Consider the following 20,095-nt stretch of genomic DNA (forward strand, 5'->3'; position numbering starts at 1 on the left):
TTATTTATTTATTTTAATTATAGTGTTCACTGTCTTGTACATGCTCATGACACAGATCACCCATGTGACTGAATAAAATCCAGCTTAATCACATGTGGAATCTTTCATATCAAAATGATAACATTATTTGATCTGTAAGATTAAGACATAACTCTAAAGTTTGGCTCCTCCAAAACATATGTTTATAAATTGAGTTCACAGGGTAGCTTTAATCAACTTATTATATATTGTGACAATACAGTTCCCTGTCCTAGTGATTGTCACCCAGGGTTCTCAAATAGGCAGTTTGAGGGGCTCCAGGGGTATTTAATGTGGAGGAATCTGTTTTTATCAGTTTCCTCCAAAGTTTGTAAAATCCAGTTGGGGACCTGGAGCCCGGAGATTCCATAGCATTATGGGTGGGACAGTCCAATTCTGCGACCAGGTCTTGGGAACAGCCAGGAGTCTGGCTGGTTGATTGAGCAGGTGGGTCCTGGGCTAATATCAGAGTCAGGATTAGGGTTCTGGGCTCCACCCTCCTGAGGAGTCCAGAGAGTGCAGGTGTGCAGTTGCTAAGGCCAGAGACCCAAGTCTGAGGATCAGAGCAGTGAGGGGCTGCTTTCTAGGTAGACGCTGTGTGTTTCCAAGGAGACAGAGGAGAGCCTGAAGTGGAAGGCCTGAGCAGCAAGCTGAAAAGAGGTACGGTGGTTGTACGGGAATCCTGTTATATGGTCAAGAGGGTTGAAGTGTAATGCCTAAGTGGTGGAACTGCTGAAGAGAGCCAGGTGGCTTGGCATTTTTCATTTGTTATTGTTTTTGGGAGAAGAACCCCTGTGTGGGCATCCAAGTGCATGTATGAACTTTCCTTTATTTTGTTCCTTTTGATAAAAGTGGGCTACCATGCCCTTAAACTAAAGTACCCATTGACTGTGAACTTACTGAAAAGGCACCTACCACTAAGCTAGACATCCCCCAATGTCATGGTAAAGCCTTGCATCCAGATTTCCTAGTCATTGGTTTATCTTACATTACATTACATCTTGCGGAATCTTTTGGGCAAGTGTAACACCATTGATTGTCTTTGTAAAAGTTGTAGTATTTGCATGAATTCTAGTGAGAATATCTCTCCTGTAAAGTTCTCCCCAATAGGTATAAAAAAGCAGCAAGAATTCAGCATGGAATTTAATTTGTCGGATGTCACATGACTCACTGCAAAGGATGCATGTGAAGGTCCCAGCACCTGGTCTGTGGTTGCCTGTATATCTCTGCCAACCAGCATCTGTTCTATATTTTATTGAGTTCACTGTGATTGCCATCTCCATTTCTGTGGTATTGGTTTTTGGTGGAGTTAGCCTGCAAGGATCAGTGGTATTCCTCTTCTGTCTATACCAATATACATGGCACATGTCCTGCAGAGGATTATACAAAGAATGATTTTGACCTATGGTTTTAAACACAATTAAATATTTCAAGCCAAAAAATAAAAACATTTCATATTATATAAATTGAACGAACTGTATATCCATGTCATAAATGATTATGGGTCACAAAAGCTATCTTATAAATGTAGTTTTCTTAACAATATAAATATCGTTAGGACTAGATTTAGGCTGGATTCACACCTGTGCATTTTTAGTGCTTTTTGCATTTTGCAGATTTGCACAGCAGAACCTGTTTCATAGGAAACCATGTTAAATGGACTGTAGTGCAAATCTGCAAAATGCAAAAAGCACTAAAAATGCATAGGTGTGAATCGGGCCTTACCACAGGTAGCTAGCCTCTGAATCTTTAGTATTGTTTGTCTACCTCTATACACAGAATACAATTAGAAACAGAATGTAAAGAGGAATTATGCAGGTCTGCAGGCAAGTGTCACAATACTCAGATGAAATGGAACCATCTCCTATTTTTTTCACTATACAGTCTACATTGATTTTGTAATAATGGAATTTTCAGGGTATAATTCTGTAAACTCTTAATACAGGCTTGTTAAATGCATATATTTGTCTAGCTTTCCTAATTCCATTAGAAAATGGCTTAACGTATTTGCTGGTAATCCTACAAATATATATTTGTTTGTAAAAACCCCACACACATAAAAAGATACATGCATACTCCAGTTTAAAGAAGAGTACCACTGAGAAAACAAATTATATTAAATATAGGACAATAAATGAAAAGGCATATTATCATTCACAGCAGCTTGTAAAACAATGTATAACCATAGCACTCAAAATAAAAAATGTTGCTTTAAGGGCCTGGGAGAAAGCCAATTGTTGCGGCAGGATAAACAGCCTAAAGGTGATGATCCTCCCTAAATTTCTGTTCCTCTTCAGATGGTCCCAGTACGATTGCCTAGGGTCTTCTTTCTTAAGGCTCAACGTGAGTTTACCAAGTTTGTATGGCATTGGAAATCTCCACACCTGTCTTATGGTCTTATGTGTCGTACAAAGGAAAATGGAGGGTTGGGTCTACCAGACCTCTCGTTATATTACCAAGCCACTGCATTTCTCTGCATAGTTAATTGGAACTTACACACCCATGAAAAACTATGGGTTCTCTTGGAAAATACAATGGCTGGATGTAATCTAGCTTATGCCTCCTGGCTCCCCGTACGTTTAGGGGACTTTAAGATTCGGTCTCCCCACTCTACACTGCATCCTTGACTATCTGGGTTGATTTAACCACCTTCTACTGTGGCTGGTTGGCTCAGCTGCGCAAATCGCCGTAGCTGTACATTGACTCGTACACAGTGATCTGTGGGTGTGTCCCCAATTGGCCACCAGGGGAGTCAATCAGTGTTTAAATGTCAATAGCTCCAACTTCCAATGTTTACTGTTTTATTCATCCACATGCAACTCTTTAATGGTGCAAAAAGTACCTGATTTTGACTTGGTGTTAACCTCCTGCAATCCCAATCCCAGCAGAGATTGGGAGAGAGAGAAGCAGCACAAGCAGCTATTTAGTTGGGTGTATGTGTATGCTGACATGGACTATAATAATGAGAAGAGAGAGCAAATGAGCTTATCAGTCTGCTGTTTTTTCTTTTACTGGTCAATCACAGGCTAAGGAATGGACAAAACCTAGGAATGGTACTTTACTGTAGCAAAATCAGGTACCTTCCAGACCAGGCTGTGTAGTATGGCAGAGCTGTGTAAATTTAAGTACCGAATAAACAGAATTAAAAAACTTTTGACATGTAAGGCCCCATGTACACTGGTGCATGAGGTGCCTGTGTATAGATGGTCACACGTTTGGCAGCCTGCACCCAGAGAATAGTGCCCTGAATGCATGCAGCTGGATCTGGACAGTGCACCTCTACCTTCCATCTTCACCTACAGTAAATGCTGGAGACTCATATAGTGGGGCTAAACACCCAGTGTGCATTAGGTCTAAAGCAACCCACATATGTATTTGATCTGTTTGTTTGGCTGTTTCAGCTGTATCTACTGTAAAATGTACAACATGTGTAATACATGGAAAAATAATGTTTCAAACGCCATCCTAAATTAGTAACTGTATATAAATTTGCTAACCATGGCTATATCAAAAGATTTACTGTGCAATTTCTAGATGAGTGATGTTTACACCAAAAGAAAAAACATTCTCAAACCTTTTCTTCACATTGTCATGTATTCGTATAGAGATGCACAGAAACTGTTAACTTGTTTAATTGTTTTTATTTTAGGTGTTAGCATGAACTGAATCTAAATATAATATACAGCATGTTAAATTATTGTTTAAAATCTCTAGATTTTTGGACTGTCAAAATGCTACCCAACTATCGAATTTAACACAACCTACTTACTGTATTTGTGTTGTTAGGTGAGATAGTGGTGGTAAAGATTTTGGTTCTTAGAGCTTTGTCCTCTACACTTGCCCTCTGCACGTGCCCTATCCTATCTAAAATAGTATAAGACACAAGAAAAAAACTTTAGCATATATTGCTAGAACTGAAAAGTAGCTAGTTTTTAAACAAAGTAAGCTGCCCTGCCCTAGGCTATGTGTATACAAAAGCTTGTCCATTTTTTTTCCAGACTAGAAGAGGAGAAGAAGAACTTATATGGACTTCAACAAGAGTTAAATAATTTCCAAGTGTGGTTAGAAGATGCCGAGAAAATTGCCAATACACCAGCAGAGCAAGGAAATGAGCTTCAGTTAAATGAATTACTGGAAAAAGTCAAGGTAAAGTTTATCACTTTTTTTGTATGTACTTTTGTTGGCTACAAGAGCCCTGTTCTTGAATTACACTCAAACACCGTTCCAGTCTACGTACTTTAAGCACTTCCCACCCAGCCTATTGTAAAATGATTTCAGGAGCCAGAGCCTGCTTCTTCTGGGTGGATGTCATATGACCTCCTCCAGGTGTGCTCCTCAAGCAATTCCTAGGGGCCACACAGCTGCATGATCTGCCACCTGCTGTGTCAACTGGACACTGTGGAAGACTGATTGTTGTACTGGGCCAGTCCTGGTACCATGTAATCACTGTGACCAATCACAGGGATCACGTGTCAGTAGTACACATTGTCTTTCATTCATAGACATTAAATTGTGTACTGTTGTGATCTCTGTGATTGATCACAGTGGTCACATAATACAGGGACCAATCACAACAGACCTATACCATGTGACAGCTGTAGCCAATCACAGGTATCGCAACTGTACACAATGGCATACGAATAGATGCCATTCATAAAAAGTATTGCTTATAACAGTTATCAGTTACTCACTGTAACAAGCAATAAGCTCCGGTTACATTTGGAAAAAACAATTTGTAATATATCTGTCTATCTCTATCTATCTATATATATATATATATATATATATATATATATATATATATATATATATATATATATATATATTGTTACCAGTCATATGATGACACTTTACTGCTCTGGTGACAGTATTTAAAAAATAAATATTTAATGATTGTCTTCATTTTCAAAACAAAACAATGTGATAGAAAACGTCATTTGTGATGTGTACTGTCCTGACATTTTTGGCCTCAATAAATTAGATAGGCAGTCAGTACATCTGGATTGGTCAATTTCAAAATATACGTATATACCATAGTTTGTAGGATCTATACTTTAACTTTCACGCAGACTAAATAATATGCACTGGATGGGTTATTTTTAACCAAAGAAATGAAGCAAAATTTTTGCTAAATTTTTTTTTTTTTTTACTTTAAAGAGTTTATTGAGGCCGATAATAATACAATGTGAACAAGAAACACAATGACATCCATAGCTATACAATCAAATAAGCTTAAGGTTATCTATAAGACCAGAATACATCATACTGTGAGCTGGAACCAAAGTAGGACGGTGTGGTTGCTAACACTGTTCGCCAAATGACTTCGCTGTAGGCGGTCATCCAAAGTCCCACAGCAGTGCCATTAATGAAATCAACATACAAAATTCGCATACCACATGCAAATATAACCAGAGAACATATTTCCATTGTGTTTAACCAAAAGTAGAAAAATCTTAAAGCCTCAGAAGAGTGATATATAAAGAGTAGGTAGCAGAAAGTAGCGGAAAAAGGCACGGAAAAGGAGGGGAAAGGGGCCTTGAGAGGAAGAGGAAGTGAGAATATAAAATAGACCAGTAAGTGAATGAGAAATGAAAAGAATAAAAAAAGGTAAAGGGGGGATCGGGAATAAAAAAGAGGGGGTCAACCCCCACAGCCAGCGGAGTCGCCTCCACGTGGCTTTGGGAGATGTGGGTCGTTCCTAGAGAGCAGTGTGCTTCCCCTTTTCAACCTGAGACAATCTCTGCGAATGTCGCTGAGTACCTGAAGATAATCCATGGTTGCCAAGTTACCAGGAAACTCTCCACTTTCTCATCTGCCTGAGCCCTTGTGTTTTCCAATTCGTAGATGTCTACAACTCTGTGTAGCCAATCTTTCACAGAAGGGACCAGAGAGGACTTCCAGTGCACTGGGATTAAAGATTTTGCCGCATTCAGCAGATGTACGGTGAGAGAGCGCTTGTATCTCTTCAGAGACCAGCTGGATATGTGTAACAAGCAGCCAGCAGCATCCAGGGCCAAAGTGGTACCTGTCATCTCCCTGATGTGCTTCCTTACTGTATCCCAAAAAGGGACAATCCGCGGACAGTGCCACCATATGTGCAGTAAGGAACCCACCTCCCTCTGACACCTCCAACATAGTTCGGAAACCTGTGGGTTCCATCTGTGTAACCTTTGGGGGGTTAGGTACCAATGTGTTAGTAATTTAAAGGCCGTTTCCTGAATTTTAGTGCTGATTGAGCACTTATGAGCTAACAAACAGGCACTCCTCCACTGCTTCTCACTGATTGTTACCTGTAGGTCCTCCGACCACCGTCTCCTGGGTCCGTCCCCCATTGGCTGTTTAGCCTCCTGCAGCCACTCATATGCTATCGAGGTAGCCTTAATAACCTGTGTACCAGAGAGACACACCGACTCAAAGCCTGTCAAGTGCGTCTGTAAATAACTCCTCAGTTGGAAGTAAGTCCAGAAAGTCAACCTGGGACGGCCCAAGTCCCCTTTCATTTCTGGGAGGCCTTTCACCTCATTGTGTGTGTAACAGTCCTTGGCTAGTAAGGGTCTATCTCCAATGATAGTCTGAAGCTGTGGGTTACCTAGCCCTGGTATGAAGTCTGGATTGTCGTGAAGTGGTGTCAAGGGGCCTCTGCCTGAAGTGATTTCGGTCCGTAGGGGGAGATCCTGTATCAGCCTAAATGTCGTCCCGGTTACCGGGTGACGTTTCAGGTCGTCCGGATATGCCTCCCATGGGATCCAGGGTGAGAAAGTCAGCGGTACTGAAAAGATTGACCTCTCCAACGCAACCCAGTCCTTAGTGTTGCCATGGCAGTGCCAATCTATGATTCTCGCCACATGCGCAGCCACATAGTAATTGTGAAAATCAGGTATTCCCAGTCCTCCGAGCTCCTTTGATCTAATCAAGGATTCGTACTTAATTCTCGGCTTTTTGTGCGCCCAGATAAACTTCATGATCAACGATCGGAGGGCATGAAACCAACGCCTCGGGATCTTGATGGGAAGTGTGCGAAACAAATAAAGAAGCCTCGGGAGAACTGTCATTTTGACGATCGCTGCACGGCCAAACCATGAGAAGTTTCCCGTGTGCCATCTCGTCAGGTCTTGTTCGATAGCCTTAAATATGGGCGTAAAGTTTTGCTCAAAGGTCTGGGAGACCTGCGAAGGCAACCTAACCCCCAAATAATTCAGGGAGCGAGATTCCCATCGAAAGGGTGAGTTGGCTTTCGTCGAGATAAGCGTCTGGGTCGGTAAAGTCACGTTCAAGGCCTCAGACTTCGCGTAATTTATTTTTAGGTTGGATATGTATCCGTATTGTTTAAAAGCATTCAGCAAATTAGGGAGGGACGTGTGTGGAGAAGTCAAGTAAAAAAGCAAGTCGTCTGCATAAGCTGCAACCTTGAACTCCCCACCCGCCATCCGGAAGCCGCTTATGGAGGGCTCTAAATTAATCAACCGAATGAACGGCTCCAGGGTCAAAATAAATAACAGCGGAGACAGTGGACAACCCTGTCTTGTTCCATTGGCAATACGGACCCTCTCGGATAGTGTGCCATTTATTTTCAGTTGAGCCGTGGGATCCCGGTATAAAGTCGAGATCCAGGCTAACATGTTTGTGCCCAAACCCACATGCCTACACGTGGCCATCATGTAGTCCCACGCTACTCTGTTGAAGGCCTTCTCCGCGTCTGTAGACAGGAGAAGGCCCTCGACCGTACCCTTTTCCGCAGCGTGGATCAGCAGCAAGGACTTAATAACATTGTCCTTGGCCTCCCTCCCCGGCATAAAGCCCACCTGTTCTCGGCCTATCAAATTAGCCAGGAACGGTTTTAATCTTTCCGCCAAAATTTTAGCAAAAATCTTCAAATCTAGATTTAAAAGTGAGATTGGCCGGTAGCTTGCACACTCCGAGGGGTCCTTTCCTGGTTTCGGTATGACCGTTATAAATGCTGAGAGCCAGTCCTGTGACGTCTTTGTAGATTGGGGCAAGAAGTTCAAGGCCTTCCCCAATGGTCCCTCTAGAAGATCAATAAAAGTCTTATAATAGATCGCTGTGTACCCGTCAGGGCCCGGACTTTTTCCCAGTTTCAGTGCTTTGATCGCCTGCCTAATCTCCGTCACTCCTATCGGTTGTTCCAGAGAGTCTGCATCGGAGTTATCAAGGGAAGGAAGACCGCTCTTAGTCAGAAAATCTGCGATAATCTGGGATCTGTCGCCTGACATGTCTGGTTGTCTATGTTGTCGTGGCAGGTTGTAAAGATTGGAATAGTATGCATGAAAATGGCCTGCGATGGCTTCTGTAGTGATATCCAGAGAGCCAGTGGACTGCCTAATGCCCAGTATGGCATTACTGTAGTTCTGCTCTTTGAGGGCTCTGGCTAACGTCCTGCCTGTTTTGTTCCCCGATTCATAGTAGACTCTTTTCCTAAAAAACAGGAATCGTTTAGATTTTGTTTCAAAAAGCCGCTGAAGCGTTTTCCGCAGGTCCAACAGTTCCCTGGCCGAGTCTATCGAGAGCGACTGTTTGTGCAATGTCTCTAGTTTGTTAATACGATCGGTCAGTGCCAGTACTTCCCGTGCCTCCAGTCTCTTACGTTGTGCCCCTAATTTCATCAGCTCTCCCCTCATCGTACACTTATGAGCTTCCCAGACAGTCAAAGGGTCGATATCTCGTGTGTCATTTCGCGCAAAGAAGTCAGCAATGGACTCTTTGAATTTGGGCAACAACGTCTGGTCAGTAAGTAAGGAGGAGTTCAGTCTCCAGGATTGCGCCCGTGGGGGGGGTCCCGTCAGGGTCAGAGTGAGAGCGATTGGGGCATGATCCGAGATCGTTTGCAGACCGATACGGGCGTCTGTCAATTTGGCTAGATCATTTCGGGAAATGAAAAGATAGTCCAATCTAATGTGCTTTTTGTGCGGGATGGAGTAAAATGTGTAGTCGCGTCCGTCTGGGTTCTTAAATCTCCACGCATCAATCAGATGTAAGGATTGCAAGAGCTTTTTAATACACTGGAGAGTCTTATATCGCACACACGTTTTGCCCGTGGACGTGTCCAGTAGTGGGCTCAACGGTATGTTAAAATCTCCACCCAGAACCAGACAGCCAGTTGCAAAACCCATTAACTGATGGATCAGATGCCTGCAGAACGTCAAATGTCCTTTGTTGGGGAAGTATACATTTGCTATAGTAATGGGCGTACCTCCATATTTCCCCCTAATGAATACATAGCGTCCTTCCGTGTCAGCTAACTGCTCCGCCAACTCAAAGGGCGCATTTTTGTGAATTAGGGTTGACACCGCTTTGGATTTGGCTAGGTTATTTGTGGAATGAAAAGCCCTGGTATAGGTCGCGTCAGTAATTCTAGGCACGGCATTAGTCTTAAAGTGTGTCTCCTGTAGTAACACAAAGTGCGGCTTACCCTTCTTGGCTTCCCTCAACAGCGTGGTGCGTTTTTCAGGGATATTCAGTCCCCGTACATTATGCGATATCACGGTGGATGCAGCACCCAGGGACGTATAGGCCATGGTGAGCGGCCAGGAGACTCGTGGTTCGGAGGGGCCTGTGCACTGGAAGAAAAAGCAAAAAGTTAAATAACAGTTTCAGTGGGTGGCTATAGAAGCGTGGAAGCAATAGCAAGCAATTTAGTTAGATTACTCCAGGGGGTTGACCCAAGCCCCAAGAAAAAAGGATCTAAGGCTATAGTAAAAGGAGAACAAGTATTATCACTAGATAGTTCCCTATCCAGCTATTATGTGGTGTCCTTGAAGAGCCAAGGCACCTTGTGGGGGCGAGAGGGAGACGTCAACTCGGAACTTATATGAACCAACACAAATTCCTAAACGCTGTAAATGAGTTTGATGTCACGTAAAGCCATCTCCACTCGACGCACGGCCCTAATATGTAAACTTATTAATTAAGCGCATTAATCAACCCTGAGAGAGTGGGGCCCCACGCCCCACCGAAGTGAGGCGCCCGACCCCAAACTCCCCCTGTATTAAAAATCATACACCTACGCCTACATATAGACATGTATGTATATATATAGAGCACTGCATACACAATGAACTGAGCAACATCTCAAACTACGGAAACCCCGCAGCAACCACCGCCTTCCAAGCGTCGTGGTGGCATTCCAACCCCGTCAACAACCTGCAAACCAAAAAAAAAAAAAAAATTGCCTGTCCAGCCTCCCTCCGAGCAGGCCCTGTAGCTTTGAAAGGCAGAGTAGTAGTCCGCTGCAATATAGCAAACGCTAGCTGAGTCCCCATAGATATGAGCCTCAGCCCCCTGGGGAGCTCCCTTCCCGGTCTTGAGAGGGGCAGTCCAGTGTGCCCGGGCAAGGTGCCAGTCAATCTTCCTCGTGCAGATGAATCGATGACAGGTCAATCCCAGTAAAGCAATGGAGCCTACTGAGCCGTGTGAAGGAGAGAGGCATTAGGTTTGGTGCCCCCCAAAGGGGGGTCGAGATGCTATACTGTCCGTCGACGGGTGCTGCAGGGCAACCAAAACATCACAAAGGAGGCCATCAAATGGCGACAGACCATCCTCAGTCACAGTTTGTAGAAAATAACAGGTGCAAAAGTTGGTGACGATGCTGTGAAGTGAGCCGCGTCCATTATTCTCCAGACCTGTCCCGCTCCAGGGCACCTCTCAGGTTTGGCGTGCCAACTTTCGAGCTTCCAGCTTTGCCATATTTCAGTTTCTTGTTGCTGTGCTTCTCCGGAGTGGCAAACGGCGAGCGCACTTGGTTTTTGCATTTAGGGGGGAGGGCGAATTCTGCATACCAATCCGGGAGCTCCACAAGCTCCAGACCTAGATTTGCACAAAAGTCCGGTAGGTCCAGAGGTGATCGCAGCACATGTTGGCGACCATTAGCGGCTACAATAAGTGCAAAAGGAAAGCGCCACGTGTAGTTCAAACCTTTTTCTCTCAGCTGCTCAAGCAAGGGGCGTAAGGCTCTGCGATTCCTGAGGGTGATCTGTGATAAGTCCTGGAACAGCATGATAGTTTCACCATTAAAAACAATCCTATCATTCCTGCAGGCCTTGCGCATTATGGACTCCTTTAGCTGAAAACTTTGGAGGCAGCAAATCACATCCCTGGGGGGAGCATTATCTAAACCCCTCGGTCTAAGGGCCCTGTGCGCCCGAACAAACTCAATCACAGTGTCCTCTTGTCTTTCCAGGAGACTATTGAACACTCTTTGGAGCGCAGGGACTATTTGGTCAGCATCCACAGATTCGGGTATTCCCCTCACCCTTATGTTGTTCCTTCTCCCCCTATTATCGAGGTCTTCCAAATGCCTGTTCATTTCAATAAAATGCTGTGCATGTGCCATTGCTACCTCATCCAGTCTATGTAGGGCCTTGTCCCTCTGCTTGCCAGCATGCTCTGTGGCTGCCAGTTTTTCAGTGAGAACCACCAGGTTCGTTTTCAGGTCTGTGATTGCGGCTGAGAATGTAGATTTAATGTCTGCTGTGAAGCAGGACATGTCCGCATATGTCAGGGGCTGATTAGACTTCGTTTTCCCCCTACCTGGGGCCTCCGTGGCCGAGTCTGAGTCTCCGCTCTGGTCCACCTCATGGAGGGGAGTCGGCGCCATCTTGGATTCGGCCGCGCTGCTCCTGATGGCGGAGCTGTGTTTAAACAGCTCCGAGATGTTTCTTGCTGCAGCGGGTGTCTGGCCACGTCTGGGGCGAGAGGGTGCCGTGCTGCAGTGCTTTTTACCCGGCATTGAGGGCTGTGCGGTGGGTTTTCAGGCCGTAGGGCCGCGCGTCCGACGGAGCTCACCTAATGTGCTGCCATCCTCGTTGTGCGCCAAGCCACGCCCCTTGCTAAATTTTATAATAGAAACTAGGAAAAACATTTTTTCTAGCAAAAAAACCTCACCAAATAAAGCTCTATCTGTCTCAAAATATGATAAAAATTTAATTTGCGTTACATGCCTAAATAACTGGCATTCAAACTATGACAGTGCTGAAAGCTGAAAATTGGCCTGGGCAGGAAGGGGGTATAAGTGATTGGTATTGAGGTGGTTAAGGTGAACCTTTTCACCTGCGCAACAGCAGGTTCACATTAACATTCTCCTCCCCGGACATATATTCTAACCTTCCTTTCATTCCACTGTTACTCCATTCATAACTTGGAGAAGGGCTAGGAAGTGCCAATTTAGGAGAACTAAGTGGAGCAATGCTGTAATGTATGAAAGTGCCTGCGTTTTGCACTGATGTCAAATACATGTATGTTTTAATCTTTGAAGTCTTGCCCATTCACAAAAGGCTTTTGATGCTGAGGATCAAGGCTGAATTCTTAGCAGATTGTGGATCAGTGTTAAAATAAGTGATTATTAACCTGTAATAAGTATTTGTTTTACCTTTATATAGCAGGGATATGCAATTAGAGGACCTCCAGCTGTTGCAAAACAAGTCCCATCATGCCTCTGCCTCTTGGTGTCATGCTTATGGCTGTTAGAGTCTTGCAATGCATCATGGGACTTGTAGTTCTGCAACAGCTGGAGGTCTGCTAATTGCATACCCCTGTTATATAGGCTAAAATTAGCCTCACAATGGGCTGCTCTAACAAATTTAAGAAACTAAAATATTAAAATCACAATCTCAAATTTTGTTACTTTAGAAATGTATTTATTAAGTCACATTACACTATTTGTTCAGTTTGCACAGGTTAATGGTTCAGCCTTAATATTCCTACATGGTGGATTAGATCCATGGACATCAGAGATTATGTTAGATTTTTGGTAATTTGCTCAAAAAAAATGTTTGTAGAAGTATGGGTTAACAGCAAATAAAATAACTAAGATACTATACTTAAACCTTTGGTTTAAACCAGCTAAATACATTCCAAATGCATAAAAAAGGTGTTCAACCTATTAAAGGCTTCCAGTTGTTTCTAGCTAAGGCAGCCACATCCGGAGAAGAAAGGCAAAGGTCCTGCCACTAGCTGCAGAGAGTGACCTTTGCTCTTTGTGGAGAAGCAGCAGTCTCATTGCAGATCCTTCTACACACCCCCTACTAAGCCAGACCTATAGCTCTGCAATCAACAAAGCTCATGACCCCACTGATTAGAGAGCTCTAGTTCTGACTGTTGGACCTCTGCAAAGAGATTATTGTTTTGTGACTGAGAGCACAAGCCCCACTCTGTAGAATGGTGGCAGGAAACAGGTATTTTTACTCCCGGACTGAGTAGAAACATAGAAAACTGCAATTCACATTAACACCTGTGTGTTTTAGGTGCATTTAGGTGCATTTCATAAGAAAAAAAAAAAGTCCTGCTTAATGCATCTTTGATGAGCTTTCATGAAAATGCCATTATATATTCCTATGATAATGCACCGAGAAGGCATGTAAACCATGCCTAAATTGCAACACACCTAAAATGCAGGCTCTGTCTTGTCATTTGTCAGAACTGTTGCCTCTCCTGTGAAGGTTTGCTCAATTAACCACATAGTGACTGTCCACCTGCAATGTACTGCAAGCGAGCACCCGCTATAGGCAAACTGGCCTCCAGGTTTAGGACTCCCCCTGCTGGCACCCGCTGTGATTGCACACAACAGGAGCCTGTGAGCAAGTCCCGGCCAATGATTGAATCATTGGCCGGGACATGTTGATTGGCTGTGTGCATTCAAAGCCCAGAGCTCTGTACTGACATTCAACACAGAGCTCTGTAAACAGGGAACAATCTCTGTGTTTCTCAATTCTTCAAAGCAGGGATGAGAAACTTAGAGATCAGCTAGTAAAAGCAGCACAATTTGCACACATTACATATTTTTAGGCACATATTTAACCCCTTGATCACCCTAGATGTTAACCCTTCCAAGCTATTGTCATTAATACAGTGGCAGTGTATAGTATTAATACTGTATTAATGTTACTGGTGATGTCAGTGGCAGTTTGTTAGTTCCCCCCAGTATCAATTAGTGTCAGATTTTCCCGTCAAACTTTTTCCCATTATAAGTCCTTAAAACCAATCAATATACACTAATTGGGATTTTATGTATCAAAAAATGTAGCAGAATACATTTTGGCCAAAATGTATGAACAAATTAGATTTTTTGTGGATAAGTTTTACAGCAGAAAGTAAAAAATATTGGAATTTTTTTTTTAATTTTGACATTTTTTTATTTATAGCACAAAAAATAAGTAGTGATCAAATATCACAAAAAGAAAGCTCCATTTGTTTGAAAAAAATTATATAAATTTATTTGGGTACAGCATTGCATTATCAAGCAATCGCCAGTTTAACCACTTGCCGACCAGCGCACGACGATGTACGTCGACAGAATGGCACGGGCAGGCAAATGGGTGTACATGTACGTCCCTTTAAATTTGCCGCCCTGCCATCGGGAGCGCGCTGCCCACGCTGGTCGGGACCCCTGTGAGTCTGGTCGCGGGACCCGCGGACTCGATCGCTGTGGACATCCCCGCAATCGTCTCACGGAGCGGCCGAATGGAGAATGTGATTGGAGCAGAGATCAGTGTTCACTAAATGAAAGCCCAACCCCCCCACAGTTAGTAACACATCCCTAGGAACACTTAACCCCTGCACTGCCACCCACTGGTTAACCCCTTCACTGCCAGTGTCATTTACACAGGAATCACTGCGTTTATATAGCAGTGATTACTGTATAAATGGCAATGGTCCCAAAAATGTGTCAAAAATGTCTGATGGGTCCCCCACAATGTTGCAGTCACAATAAAAATCGCTGATCGCCGCCATTACTAGTAAAAAAATAATAATAAAAAATTATTAATAAAAATGCTATAAAACTATCCCTATTTTGTAAACGCTATAACTTTTGCGCAAACCAATCAATAATCGCTTATTGCGATTTTTTTACCAAAAATATGTAGAAGAATACGTATCGGCCTAAACTGAGGGAAAAAAATGTTTTTTTATATATTTTTGGGGGATATTTATTATAACAAAAAGTAAAAAATAATGCATTTTTTTCAAAATTGTCGCTCTATTTTTGTTTATAGCACAAAAAATAAAAACCGCAGGGGTGATCAAATACCACCAAAAGAAAGCTCTATTTGTGGGAAAAAAAGGACGTCAATTTTGTTTGGGAGCCACGTCGCACGACCGCGCAATTGTCAGTTAAAGCGACGCAGTGCCGAATCGCAAAAAGTGGTCTGGTCTGCAGCCGGTCTGCAGCCGGTCTGCAAGTGGTTAAATAGGGTAGTGAATAGCAAAAAATGGCCTGGTCATGAAGGGTGTAAAAGCTTCCGGAACTGAAGTGGTTAAAAAACTATTTATTTTATTGTTTTATCCTAACAGTTTAAAGTGGGCGAAATTCAGCCATGCAAGGAAGTGTTGAAACAACTGAATGAATTTGGTGGAACAGCTATAGGAAGTGCCACAATATCTTCTGAAGAAAAAAGAAAAATTGAAAGTGGACTAAAGGAGTCTAATCATCGCTGGATAAAGGTCAGCAGATCATTTTTTCTCCAGATGACAAAATATAATATGGCTGTATATATCGTGGAACGTTTTGTTTTTGTTTTTGATTTTGTGAAAGTTTTACTAAAGCAATTGTGCTACGCTCAGTTTGCATAATTGCATTGATGAGATTTTCTTTGACTAATTTACATAACAATAAAATTGTAAATTCTAAAGTCTAAATATGATAGATTAGTTAGAGGTGGAGACTGATATGTGTCAGCCCCAGACTTCTTACAGTAAATGCCCTTGGAAACCCCAACAGAGAGATGTCCCTGCCATAATTCCTGAGTCTGTTCCTGTCTACCTGTGAGCTTTCAGTGTTGTTGCCCACATTTGGATGTTCAAGCACCCCCAGAAACTCAAACACAAATTGCTTGCCAACAGAATCTTGCAAAAGAGATATAATATATTGTTATGCAATTTAACTTTCTAGTATCTGCCAAAGATAAAATATTAACTTTGGGTGGAATTATCCTTTTATATTACAAAACAGGTTTAATCTGAATAGACACTGCTAACTTCCATTAGTCACATAATGAAAATACATTGGGCTTACTAAAAGTGGAGAGTGCAAAATCTGATGCAACCCCTGCATAAAAACCAACCAGTTTCCAGGATTTTTGTCAAAGCTCAATTGAACAAGTTAAAGTTAGAAGTCAATTGTCTTCCATGCACATGTGCACCAGATTTTGCACTCTCCACCTTCAGTAAATCAACCCCATTCTGTCAGTGATTCTGGTAATTTACTGCTACAATTTAAATCAGATGCATTTGCATTAGCCGGGTCTGTTAGGTACTAAATATACTGCATTTAAGGCAGATAAGGGCCCTGGGATACTGAAATATACAGAAGTTCACTCTGCAATTTTAGTACTGATACTATTCAATCAAGTTTGTAATGAGTAAGTGCTAACAATGTTGGTACGTATGGTTTGTATCAGACCAGTAGCTTAGGTGATAATCCAGTTTTCAGGTTTACCTAAACTAAGGATTAAGTCATTGCTAAACTTAGGGTCATATATTAGAGGATTATGTTTAGAGATTAAAGCTAGGGACAGGGATAGTGAGTGTTACCTGCTAGGAATATGTCAGCAATAATTTTTAGTGTTAGGTACGATTAGGTCAATTGAAAGTTTTTCTTGGGGATTACGTATTAGTAGGGCTATTACTGATTAAAATTTTCGTGTTCGATTAATCGATTTTTTCTTAATCGATTAATCAACTAATTTCAATTAAATAACGCACATACAGATCCAACTACTTTTAGCTGATCTCCTTGCATTGCAACTCTGCATTAGTCAGTGGTAAATGTGGTATACAATCACCTGACACTAATTTGTTTCCACAATCAATGAGTTAACTTCACAGTTCACACAAATACATTTTAAATTCAAACTGTAGCACTGACGTAAGTAAAAAAAAATTGTACGGTAGTGTGACAATCCCTCCACCTCCGGTGTAACTAATCACTCTCACCTTATGGCATGGACCCCTGTGCAAACAGGTGCCATGCAAGCGGGTATCAAAAGGGTTAACATGGACCATAAACTTCTCTCACATCTCCTTAGATATCAGCAAAGACGTCAGGTCATGGGTAGAAAGAAAAGATCTAAGTGCTCCCCAGTTAAGTATAAGATTTAATTTTTGTGTTCAAACACAAACTACTCACATAAGGATTATAAAAACACAGCATGTAAAGCCGACAATCGTGTTAGTTCCATGGGGCAGCGGGTGACATCATGCATAGCTCCTCCCCGTACAGGTTACGTTCAATCAGAACTTCAACATCACTGGACTCCTCCCCCCTTCCCTTCATTAGCAGGAACTTGGGGAAGGGGGGAGGTATACAGTGATGTTGATGTCAGTGATGTCACCGGATCTCCGACGGAACTCACTAAAGATCCAGAAGCCAGCGGAGAGGTGAGTACCGATCAAAAGAATTTTGATCGATCAAAAGAATGAATTGATTAATTGAGGAATTAATCTTTAATTTCCACAGCCCTATGTATTAGGTTAGCTATTAAGAGTCAAATTTAAGGGTAGATTATGTATTTAATTCATGAAGACAACAAAAATAATACTGCTATTTAGGTGTTTTTCAGGCATAGATTTCTTTGGCACAAAAAAGGCACCTACTAAGAATGCCAGAAAAATAGTGTGATGCTTAATTGAATTCCTAGGAGATGCTAATTGAAACTATAAAGCTACAGCATGCATTAACACATATATTTGACTTGTTGTTGGGTGTTCAGTCACTGTTAAAGTAACATTCTAATTTATTTCTACCTAGTGTATCATAATGGTTTCAATCTGGACTGGTAATTCACTTATGTCAACCACTATGGTTTATCTACTTGACTAATGATTGCTCTGTAATTACTTTGTAAACTCTAGAACAGGTCTGAACTAACAACTTTTTAAAACTAAATAACATACTTAAGTGGCTCTACTAAACTACCATATCTACAAACAAAATTGCAGAACACACAAAACATCACCTGGATGGTTTGCACTTGAGTAATGGTCAATTTAACTGACGTGCATTATCTAGGAATTACAAGTAAATAATATTTGTAACACAAAAAGTCTCAAATATAATCCTGTTTAGAATATGTTACAATTTTTATTATTGTGTACTACATTTTCTGATCATTAGAGGTGTCAATAGGATCATCAGTGGGAGTTCTGAAGTCTAAATTATTGTTAATCACTTTCAATATATTTCTGCTCTGTAGAGGGTGATACCTCTATTTACTGTTTACATTTCTCTCTCTCTCTCGCTCTCTCTCTCTCTCGCTCTCTCTCTCTCTCTCTGTATATATATATATATATAAAATCTCCTGCCACATAATACCCACCTCCATACACTCCATACTCCCCTCCTTCACAAGGTAAACTTACCATTTCATGTAATTAAGTCCCTACCAAAAGGTAAATCCCCAGGCCCAGATGTTTCTCTAATAAATACGATCAGATCTTTGGAGAACATCTTGCCCCACATCTTGCTATAATGTATAAAACAGAGGGCACAGATAGTGACTCTTCCCAAACCAGGAACAGAACCCAATTCCCCAGCAAAATTTAGACCCATCTCTCTCCTTAATTCAGACGTTAAATTATATGATAAAATTATTGCCTGCTCCTTGGCAGCCGTCATGCCTAAACTAGTGTAAGCTGACCAAATTGGATACAAAAGTTGTCAGAAAATTCGATCGTTCGGAATGAGGTGACGTACAAAACATACGATGGGACTACGTAGAGGCCAGTAGCCAATAGCTGTTGTCTCAAAAAAAATTCGGAGCATGCATGCCACTTTGTGCGTTGAAATTTTTTCTGAAAATTTTAGATCCAGCTCTCAAACTTTTTCCATCGGAAATTCCAAGAAAAAAGTCTGATAGAGCCCTCAACATCCCTTGTAATAAAAAAAAAGCATGACAGGACCTCTTAAATAGGAGATATGGGGTCAAAAAGACCTCAGATCTCATATTTACATTAAAATGCAATAAAGAAAATTGTCATTTGAAAAAAAAATGGCCCTTTAAGAGCTATGGGCGGAAATTACATTTTGACATCACTTCTGCCCTGCAATGGTATGGAGATGGGTGGGGGCCATATTCCCCTCACTCGTCTCAATACCACACATGGAAGAAAATCTGCCACAGACTCTAGCACTGTTATCGGAAACCGGACTGCCTGCTGAAAAAGAGGATATAGGGGTTATGGTAGCTAGCTGCTGCCATAACGAAGATATCCCTCTGTAAACAGCCCACGTATATCGGCATGCGGCGGTCCGGAAGTGGTTATGTTGATTTTTTTCTTAGTTAAACATAGGCTTTAAATTTATAGAACTTGTATTCTGTCCAGATAGGTGCCCTTGCAAAGCCATTTTTTTTTTTTAGGTTTACAAGTGAATAAATTAGTGACTTGTATAGCGCTACCTATGTGAACTGAATTGCCTCAGGATGCTTTCTTGCCACCAGAGTCCATCTGCAGCTTTTTTGCATGGTCCTTTACCCTGTAAGGTCCTGACATACTTACAAACACATACACACATATTAAGGCCAATTTTTTTTTTTTTAGACAAGGTCTAATTAACCTACCAGCATGTCTTTGGAGTGTGGGAGGAAACTCACACAGGCACAGGGAGAACATGCAAACTCCAGGCAGATGGTGTCGTGGTCAGGATTTGAACCAGCAACCCTATTGCTGCTAGGTGAAAGTGCTAACCACTACACCACTGTGCTGCCTATACAAGTGCAATCAACTTTATTACAACTGTAATAAAAAATATTCTTGTGTGTGTGCATTTGCTGGTTTACACACCTATTTCCATTGGTATTTACATTTCAGAATGGGTTCCTGCCCAGGTAGTGAGCAATTGTGCTGCAAGTTTGAAAATGACTTGCTAAGCTATTGCTAGACTTGCCAGGTTTCACAAGTTTGTTGCACAATTGCAACAAGTCTGCATTGTATGACTCCATATCAGCTTTCTTTGTAAACATTCTGCAAGTCTGCTGCACGTTCTGGTTCAGTTCTGTTGCGCAATAGTCATCCCACCACGGAGGTCACTGTGTCAGAATTTTTTTTTTTTTTTTTTTTTTAAGGTTAA

General features: G+C 42.0%; 1 protein-coding gene across 5 annotated transcripts in view; it reads left to right on the forward strand.

Moving 5' to 3' along the window:
* DMD (dystrophin) overlaps positions 1-20,095 on the forward strand; it is a 3,436,004-nt gene that overhangs the window by 2,079,963 nt on the left and 1,335,946 nt on the right. For all 5 annotated transcript variants that reach the window (XM_077482558.1, XM_077482560.1, XM_077482557.1 and 2 more), the window contains 2 exons: positions 4,017-4,164; positions 15,322-15,471. In XM_077482558.1, the coding sequence (XP_077338684.1) occupies positions 4,017-4,164; positions 15,322-15,471 (298 nt within the window). The remainder of the gene's footprint in view (positions 1-4,016; positions 4,165-15,321; positions 15,472-20,095) is intronic.

The sequence above is a fragment of the Lithobates pipiens genome, unplaced genomic scaffold (genome assembly GCF_037356315.1).
Source record: "Lithobates pipiens isolate NorthernLeopardFrog02 unplaced genomic scaffold, aLitPip1_a1.2 Scaffold_16, whole genome shotgun sequence".
Classification (NCBI taxonomy): Eukaryota; Metazoa; Chordata; class Amphibia; order Anura; family Ranidae; genus Lithobates; species Lithobates pipiens.